The sequence below is a fragment of the Petaurus breviceps genome, unplaced genomic scaffold (assembly GCF_028583685.1).
Source record: "Petaurus breviceps papuanus isolate PSGF00001 unplaced genomic scaffold, PetGlider_PUasm1.0 180, whole genome shotgun sequence".
In the NCBI taxonomy this organism is placed as follows: domain Eukaryota; kingdom Metazoa; phylum Chordata; class Mammalia; order Diprotodontia; family Petauridae; genus Petaurus; species Petaurus breviceps.
Window position 1 is genome coordinate 2,094,129 of NW_027185782.1, and position 10,515 is coordinate 2,104,643.

The 10,515-nt window shown below is 35.6% G+C and overlaps 1 protein-coding gene across 2 annotated transcripts in view; it reads right to left on the minus strand.

The window, feature by feature from the left end:
- Positions 1-10,515, minus strand: part of CHAF1A (chromatin assembly factor 1 subunit A) — a 61,614-nt gene that overhangs the window by 29,200 nt on the left and 21,899 nt on the right. For both annotated transcript variants that reach the window (XM_069086797.1, XM_069086798.1), the window contains exon 4: positions 840-896. In XM_069086797.1, coding sequence (XP_068942898.1) covers positions 840-896 — 57 coding nt within the window. The remainder of the gene's footprint in view (positions 1-839; positions 897-10,515) is intronic.

Sequence of the window (10,515 nt, forward strand, 5' to 3'; positions counted from 1 at the left end):
CACACACACACACACACACACACACACACACACACACACACACACACACACCTAGCCGTGTGACCTTGGGCAAGTCACTTAACCCCAATTGCCCTACCCTCCCCTCTCCAAAAAAAAGCCGAAAATATATACAGCAGTATTTATGTTTAATTTTTTCATGTGTGCTAAATTCTAAGATCCCAAAAGATCTACTGAAGCTTGATACATAAAAATCAAAATCAGTTCAGATAAGCATAGAGAACACATGAAATTGACAATACAAGGCCATCTTTCATCAATAGCAAATGAAACAGGATCCTATCATAACAATGGTGTCAGGGATCATGGATAATATCTACCTTAGCTAAAACCTTCCATGCAAGTGGAAAAGTAGAACCACATAGTACCATGTAGTCAGGCAACAAACAAGATATAACCTGTAGAATAACTAAATCAGGGTTCTTTATAATGAAGTTTTACTATGATAATCATGAGTAAAAGACTTTTTTAGGGAAATCAGATACTTAATTTTATTTTTATAAGCTGACAGGCACAGCAGTACAATGACATGCTCTGTGAAAAAAAAAAGGCTATCGCTTTTAGAAGGAATATAAAGTTCTGTGCTTGTTGAGAATAAAAACTTGGCAAAAATGCAAGATTTAGCAAAGCACAATTACAACTCACGAGCCACAAAAGCCCAGTTATTTATACAGATACAGGATTCAAGAAGTACAAACAACTGAGAAAACCAGAAAATAAGCAGGTAAAAACTGGGCCAATGGGAGTGCAAGGAGGAGCTTTGCTTACTATTTAATGCAAAAGCACAGCAGAAACTTTCTATTTCAGTGAAAATGTCTTACTCTTTGTAATCTCATCTTTCTCTTCTCTGTTGAACTTTTGATGAGCTTCCGAGGTACCTAAAATAAAAGAGACAATATCTTTAAAACCAGAGGATTATAACCTAACATTCACAAAAACATTCATTTGAAGATTTTTTTTAATTTGATTTATTTTTTGTTTTTATGTTTACCTTAATTCACAAATATACCCCCTCAGGGTATTACCCTTCTTAACAAAGAATAAAATAAACAGAAAAATATTAAAAAATGAAAACACAGTTCAGCAAAACTAACCAACATATCAAGAGTCTAAGTGTATATATAATACTCTACATTCATAGTCACCCATATCTACACTTCTTTCTGGGGCCAAGCTTGATCATTATAATTACAGTGTTCAGTTTCTTTTTCAGTTGTTCTTTCCAATCTCACTGGACATTATCACTCCCTCTCCGACACTTTGTGATCCAGCCAAACTGTCCTTATTTCCTATCTCCCTGTCTTTGCACTGGCTATCTATCCCCCATGCCTGGAATGTACTAGCTCCTCATTTCTACCTCAGAGACCTTCTCTTCAAGATGAAGTTTGAGTATCACCCGCAGCTGAAGCCTTTCCTCAACTACTAAGGCCATGTCTCTAAAGCTGATGCTCTCTGACTACAAATTTAGTGCTTTTTCTATTATACCAAACTGGTTTTTGTTCCTTAATTGACTATAAAGTAAGATCTTCTCAACATTCTGATATTTAGAGGAGGGATTGGGTTTTGTTTTTGGTATTTGTATTCCCAGAACCTATAATAGTGTCTAAAACATAGAAGGCACTTAACAAATGCTGAATTTTTATTGTTGTACTCATTTTATGCATTCTACTTCTACATTCCAGTTCTACTCACCTCATTTTGCATTAGTTCATGTACAGGTTTCTCTCTATTTATCATATGCAGTGCTTCCTTTATAAATTTATGGAATAAAACAAGCATTTCCATAACATAGTAGTACAATGAAAACGATGATTGCATATGAAACTGCAAATCTACTATCCACTACTTGCTATTCCTTTCAAATATACAATAAAACTATCATGCAATTTTTTTTCCCTTTTCTCTCCCTGCCCCCCACCCTAGAGATGGCTACCATTAGACACAAATAGGTATTAAAATATGTAAAATTATTTCTATTTATCAGTTCTTTCTCTGGATGCAGATAAGATAGCATTTTTCTTCATATGTCCATTATAGTTAATTATGGGACATTTATAATAATCAAAATAATGTATTCACTCAGAGTCATTCTTAAAAAAGTACTGCTATTACTGTATACAATGTTTTCTTAGCTCTGCTCATTTTGTTCTTCATTATTTCCATGTTTCTAAGATCACTGAGTTCATCATTTCTTATAGCTCAGTAGTACTCATATCACAATCATATACTAAAATTTGTTCAGCCATTCCCCAACTGAAGGGCATCCCTGTAACTTCCAGTACTTTGTCACCACAAAGAGAACTGCTATAAACATTTTAGAACATATAGGTTCTTTTCTTTATTCCCTAATCATCTTTGGAAACAGATCAAGTAGTGGTATTGCTGAGCTAAACAGTATAGGCACTTTAATAACTCTTGGGGCATAATCCCAGATTGTTCTTCAAAATGGTTGGATCAGTTCAAAATTCCACCAACAACAAATTAAAGTCCCAATTTTTCCACATCCCCTCCAACATTTGTCACTTTCCCGGTATAAAATGATATCTCAAGGTTGTTTTAATTTGCATTTCTCTAATCAATAATGATTTAGAGCATTTTTATATGAGTATAAATTGTTTTGAATTCTTCATTGAAGAACTGCCTGTTCATATCCTTTGATCATTTATCAATTAGGGAATAACTTGTATTCTTATAGAGATGACAACTTTCTTTATATATTTTAAATATAAGACCTTTATCTGATAAATTATCTATAAATTCCCCCCTCAATTTTCTGCTTTCCTTCTAATCTTAATATAAGGGAAATGAAATCCATTTTACACCTCCCAATACTATTTCTTGTTTATTCATAAATTGTTCGCCTATCCATAAGCCTGATAAGTAATATGTTCCTTCTAACTTTCTTGTAAAATCTTTCTTTATATGTAGGTCATATATTAATTTTGATCCTAAAGGTAGATCAATGGCATAGAATAGACATAAAATTTACAGGAGCAAATAAAACATAATAACCCTGTATTTGACAAGTGTAAAAGCTTAAGATTTGGGGATAAGAATTCATTATTTAAGGGGCGGTTAGGTGGTGCAGTGAGCAAAGCACTGGCCCTGGAGTCAGGAGGTCCTGAGTTCGGTTCTGGCCTCAGACACTTAACACCCACATAAAAAAAAACTTTGCCCTCCAAAAGGTAAAAAAAAAAAAAAAAAAGGAAAAAAAAAGAAAAGAAAGAATTCATTATTTGGTAAAAATTGTTGGGAAAACTGGAAAGCAATATGGCAGAAACTGGACATAGGCCAATATCATGACATTTACCAAGATGTGCATTGTTTCTTATGGCAAAGTACTATGCTATTACCTTTAGGTACCACAATTTGTTTAATAATTCTCCAACTAGGTACCTACTAGGTATCTACTAGGTTTTTAGTTCTCTATTATTACAAAAAGAGAGTAGTTTATTTTTAACAGCAAAAAATTATCTTTCTGTCCAATCACTATGGCATGGTTGAGTAAACTTAAATACATGAATACATTAGAAGACAGCTATACCATGAGCGATGTTAAGGAAGATATTGGTAAATTATAGAGTAGCAACCAGAATAATGATGTGCCTCAAGTCCATGTCATCTGAGGGCTATTTGAAGAAATTGGGCAGGTTTAGCCTGGAGAAGAGAAAACTGAAGTGGGACAGGACACCTTTCTTTAGTATCTGAAGGGCTGTCCCAGGAGCAATTGGTAGAAGTAGCAAAGATACAAATTTTAGTTCAATATGAGGAAGTTTCATAAAATTTATAACTGTCTCAAATTGAAATGGGCTACTTAGAAAAGGTAATGGGGTCCCCCTCCTCAGAGGTCTTCAAACAAAGGCTGGATGATCACTTAATGGTTATGTTATAGTAGGGATTTCTTTCATGCATGGGTCAGACTAAATGGACACTAAAGTCCCTTCTAACTTTTAATTCAGTAATTCTATAAAGTTCAGTAGGGAAATAAGGGCAAAGAGAATAGGATTTAAGAGAGAAGGAAAAGTGAGGTAACAGGAAGGAAGGGATCCTATCAAAATCATAGTGAGGATGAAAAACAGAGTTGGGGGTTGTAAAGCAGAAGGAAAGATAGAATGATAAAAGATTATGATTGGTGATAATTTTGTTTCTTCTTTGACCATGCTTATTCTCTCTATTTCTTCTTTTTGTCTTATTGCTATAGCTAGCATTTCTAGACATCCTTGCTTTTACAGCGATCTTATTGGCCATGCCCCCAAAAAAGTCTCAATCTGCACTCTCTAATCACCCCTGTCAAAGAGGTGGGTAGCATATTTCATCATGGGTCCTCTGGAATAGAGACTAATCACTGAACAACCAGCATTCTTATGTCTTTCAAAGTTGTCTGTTTTTAACCAATGCTGTTATTATATAAACTTTTCTCTTGGTTCTGCTCACTTTAGTCTGTATCAGTTTATACAGTCTTCTGAGGTTTTTCTGAAATTGTCTCCATCATTTCTTATAACATAACAGTATTACACTACAGTTATAGATCATAACTTGTTCAGGATTCTCCAACTGAAAGAAACTCCTTAGTTTTCAGTTCTTCACTCCCACAAATTTGGGGGGGCTTAGTTACAAATGGCTTTCCAGAATAGTTAGAATAATTTTCAGCTCTACTAACAGAAATAATGTAATTATTTTCCTACAGCCTCTCCAGTATTTGGTATTTTCATTATTTGTCAACTTTGCCAATCTGATAGATGTGATGTGGGAACTCGAATTTGTTTTCAAATGAAAACTCTCTCATTATTAACAATTTAAAGAATTTTTTTCCATATGGTTATTGATAGCTTGGATTTCTTCCTCTGAAAACTACCTGTTCAGTCTTTGATTGTTATCTATTGTGAAACTGCTTTTAATTTCAATCATTTTTCTATATATGTTTCCATTAAAAAGTAAAAACAAAATAACTTTCACTTGATCCAACAGTTCCTTCCAGCCATCAACCTATATCTCTCCTTCCCTTCATGGCTAAATTCCTTGAGAAAAGTCACCTGTAACTGATGCTTCCATAACCTCTCATCTCTCTCAATTCTGAAATCTCTGCAATTTGACTTCTGACCTCAGCTTTCAACTGAAAGTGCTCACTCCAAAGTTGCCAATGATCTCTCTGTTAACTGCCAAATCTCATGGTCTTTTCTCAAGCCTTATCCTTCTTAACATCTGCAATCTTTGAGACTGTTGTCCCCATATCCTTCTAGATACTTTCTCCTCTCTAGCTTTTTATAACAGTTCTCTCCTGGTTCTCCTGTCTGACTACTCCTTGGTATCCTTAGTTGAATCTTTCTCCAGGTCACACCCACTAATAGAACTCAAGTATCTATACTGAGCCCTCCCCTCTTCTCTATACTATTTCATTTGATGATCTCATCAGTTCCCATTGATTAAATTGTCATCTTTAGGCTGATGCTTCTCACATCTATTTGTCTAGCCCAAAACTCTCTTTTCTCACTACCAGCTGTCTCCTGGACATCTTGAAAGGGATATCCAGTAGGCATTCCAAACTCATGCATCCAAAACAGAATTAATTTGTCTTCCCCTTCACCCCAAAACCCTTCCCTTTTCTAATCTTCCTATCTACTTCCAAGGGTAACACCATTCTCTCAATGAACCAGACTTAAAACCTCACTGTCATCCTTAACTCCTCATTCCCATTTGCACCACATAGGTATCTAATCTGTTGAAAACCTTCACAATATCTCTTCCTTCTTTCCACTTACACAAACACCACCCTAGTTCAGGTTCTCATCACTTCCTACTTCAAATATTCCAATAGCCTTTGGTTGGTCTCCCTGTGTCAAGTCTCTCCCAATTCCAATCCATTCAATTAACTGTTAAGGTGATTTTCCTCAAGTTGGGGTTTGACCATGTCAACCTATCCCCTAAACTACAACGGTTCCTTCTATTAGAAATTTAAAGCTTCCTATCATCAGGCCCCTTCCTGACTTTCCAATCTTCCTTCACTTTACTCCCCTCAATGTACTCTAGGATTCAACCACATTAGCCTTCTTATTGTTCCTCCAACCCAACAATCCATCTCCTGACTGCCTTTGCACTGGCTGTCCTTCCAGCCCAGAATGTTTTGCCTTTTCCCCTCTATTTGTTAGTTTCTCCGGCTTCCTTAAATGCTTAACTTCAATCTTACCTTCTACAGAAGCTTCCCCCGCTTGGCCACCTACACATAAACATACACACAGAGAGCTAATGCATTATGCTCTGAGGTTTCCTTCATCCACGCTGTAAATATTTACTATGTACCTAGTTATTTACATGTTTTCTACTACATTTAAATGTATGGTCTTTGAAGGCAGGGACAGGATTGGTGGGAGTTTTGCCTTTCTTTTTGTATCCCTAGGGCTTTGTATCCTTAGCGCAGTGCCTGCTACATACTAAGTGCTTCATAAATGCTTGCTGACTTTTTGAAGATAATGATTGTTTTTAGAGAACCCCAGAAATTCAACTATAAAATTAAATTAAATAATAACCAGCAAAGCAGTCGAATATAAAATAAACTAACAAACCCAGGAAGAAGGGGCAGAAAAAGAAATTCCTTTCCAAATAAGTATATGATGTATAAAATGTCTGGGAGTACCAAGGCACACATAGCAATCACGTGAAACCTATACAAAAATAAAAGACAAATAAGTTGCAAGACAATAACTACTCAGGCTGGACCATGTCAATACATTAAAATTTTAAATTAATGTTAGTTGATTTAATTAATTAATGCAATAATATAAAAATTAATACTATATTAACTAATTTATAGATTTAGTGCCATATCAATCAAACTACAAAAAACTTTATATAGAACTAGAAAAAATAACAAGTTATCTAGAGGAAAAAAGGTCAAGAATTTCATAGGAAATGAAAAAAAGTGGAAAAAAAGAGAACCTGGTAATATAGTGTATGATCTCAAACTATATTACAATATAGTGATCATCAAACTATTTGGTATGGATTAAAATTAGAAAAGGTCATCGGTGGAACTGGTTAGGTATACAAGACCCAGAGGTAACTCAAACAGTAATCTAGAACTTAATAAACCCAAGTATTCCAAATACTGAGGTAGTAAGAAATCACTATTCTACAAAAACTGATGGAAATATTAGAAAGCAATCTGATAGAACTAGGGTTTAAACCAACCGTCTCATACCAAATACCACCAAGAAACTCCAAATGCATATACAGTAGATATCCAAAAAAGAATCACACCATAAACAAGTTAGGACAGGAAAGGAGAATAAGAAGCATTCCTCAATAAATATTCAAAGAATATGAACTGGTACTTCTAAAAAAAGAAATGCAAGCTATCAACAGCCATATGAAAAAATTCTCCAAATCTCTAATAAAAAATGCAAATTACATGATATATTCTACCTCATCCACAGAACACGACTGGCAAAAATGTATTTAAAAAAAAAATAGATTACAAGAGTTGGAATGTTTACGGATGGATAGGGCCACTGAGCCACTGTTGATAGAACTGAGAACTGATCTACCTATTACGGAAAGCAATTTGGAACTATACTTAAAAATTCACTATATATATATACCCTTTGACCCAATGACACCACTACTGGGCATATATCCAAAGAGATCAAAGACAGATAGAAAGGATCCGTATGTACAAAAATATTTATAGCAGTACTTTTTGCTGTGGCAAAGAACTGGAAAAAAGTATGTGTCCATCAATTGGGAAATGGCTGAACAAATCATGGTATATTAATTTAATGCACTATTGTTACTGCATGGTATAAAATGACAAAAAGGACAAATTCTGAGAAACCTGGCAGAACTTTGTATCAACTGATAAAGAAAGAAGGGATTGTAAGCAAGAAAACAATTTACAAAATGTTTACAACATTATAAAGGAAAAGTGGTGAGAGACTTAAGAAGGGATAGTCATATTTATGGTAGGATGACGACACATCAGAATTAAATTTTATGGAGTTATTTATCAATTCTTTTTTTTCCAATGCTTTATTAACTTCTGATTTACATCATTCATCTCCGCCAGATTTTGAGTTACAAATTTTCTCCCCGTTTTTCCTCTACCCACTGCCCCAAAATATCAGTCCCACACGATATCCCCTCCTCCAATCTGCTCTCTCCCATATTTTCTCCCATACCCCTTTCAATTTTTCCATCTCTATGCCCCAGTTCCTGTATATCTTATTTCCCAATTACATGTAAAATAGTATTAATAATACTATACATATATATTTTTTATTTTAAATCTATGCCCCAGTGCCTGTATATCTTATTTCCCAATTACATGTAAAATAGTATTAATAATACTATACATATATATATATATATTTTTTAATTTTAAAACTTTGAATTCCAGATTCATTCCCTTCCTCCCTTGTCACCCACCCTTACTGGGAAGATAAGCAGTTCAGTATAGTTTGTACATGTGTGGCTAATGCAAAACAATAACATAGTAGATATATTGTAAAACACTGACTATAGGGGCGGCCAGGTAGCACAGTGAGTAAGATTACCAGCTCCAGTGTTGGGATGACCTGGGGATCACATCTGGGCTCACATACTTAGCACCACACCCAGAAATAACTGGCCGAGTAACCTTGAGCAAGTTACTTAACCCCGAATGCTTTAAAAAAAAAAAAAGACTGACTATATTTCCCTCCCTCCTATCCCACCTCCCACTTGTTCTATTCTCTACTTTGATCCCGTCCCTTTTCAAAAGTGGGTGCTTCCAACTTCCCTCCCCCAAGCCCTGCCTGCCCTCCCTTCCATCATCCCCCCTCTCATTCCCTTCCGCCCTACTCTCCTGGAGGGTGAGATACCCTATTTAATGTGTATTTCATTCCCTCCCTAAGCCAAATTCATTGAGAATAAGGTTGATTCATTCCCTTTTGCCTTCCTGTTCTTCTCCTCCATTGTAATAGTTTTCCTTTGCCTCTTCTATATGAGATAATTTACCCCATTTTATCTCTCCCCATCTCCTCTCATTATATTCCTCTCTCACCTCTTAATTTCACCTTTAAAGTATCATCCCTTCCTGTTAAATTGGTCCTGTGCCCTCTATCTATGTATACCTGTAAACATATATACACACATTCACATACATATTCATATGCCCATATACCCTCATATATAGACATATATATTTCTATTCCCTTCAACTACTGAGAAAGGTTTCATAAGTTACAATTATTGTTTTTCCATGTAGGAATGTTAATAGTTCAACTCTGATAAGTTCCTTATGATTTCTTTTCCCTGTTTACCTTCTCATGCTTCTCTTGCTTCTTGTATCTGAATGTCAAATTTTCTATTCAACTCTGGTTTTTTCAGCAAGAATGCTTGAAAGTCCTCTACTCCACTGAATGACCATATTTTCCCCTGAAACATGATACTCAGTTTTGCTGGGTAGGTGACTCTTGGTTTTAATCCCAGCTCCTTTGATCTCCAGAATATCCTATTCCAAGCCCTTCAATCCCTCAGTGTAGAAGCTGCCAGATTCTGTGTTATCCTGATTGTGTTTCCATAATATTCAAATTGTTTCTTCCTGGCTGCTTGTAATATTCTCTCCTTAAACTGGGAATTCCAGAACCTGGCTATAATATTCCTAGGAGTTTTCTCTTTGGGCTCTTTTTCAGGAGGTGATTGGTGGATTCTTTCAACCTCTATTTTGCCTAGCAGGAATGGCAGTGTGGTGGAATGAAAAGAGCCCTGAAATTGGACTCTGACATGACCTGACTTTAAACCCAAATTTACTTGTAATACTAAGTCAGAAGTACTTTGTTGAAACTTAAAGCACCAAGACAATATGAAAAAAATTTAAGATTACTAAATAAAATGTAAATTAAAACTCTACAATTTCAATTACCGTCTATCAATTTTACTTAACAAGCATTTCATAAACACTAGCTAGGAAGCTAAGATGCTGTGGATACAAAGATAAAAGTTATCTAGTCCCTGCCATATGAGGAATTTACAATCTAGCCTGAGGAGATAAAATACATATATTGACATATAAAAAGCATAAACAAGGTAATTTTTTTTTTGGAGGAGGGAAGACAAGGCAATTGGGGTTAAGTGACTTGCCCAAGGTCACACAGCTAGTAAGTGTCAAGTATCTGAGGTCACATTTGAACACAGGTCCTCCTCACTCCAGGGTCAGTGCTCTATTCACTGCACCACCTAGCTACCCCAAAACAAGGTCATTTTATAGGGAAAGGCACTAGCAGCTAGGAGATTCAGGAAAGACTTCAAGAAGATAGTACCTGAGTTTAGCCTGGAAGGAAACTAAGGTGGAGGTGGGGAAGGAGTATATTCCAGATATGGGAGAGTCAATGCAAAGGCACAATGACAGGAGTTAGATAGTCAGATAGACAGGCAGACAGGCAGACAGACAGACAGACAGACAGACAGACAGACAGACAGATAGATAGATAGATAGATAGATAGATAGATAGATAGATAGATAGA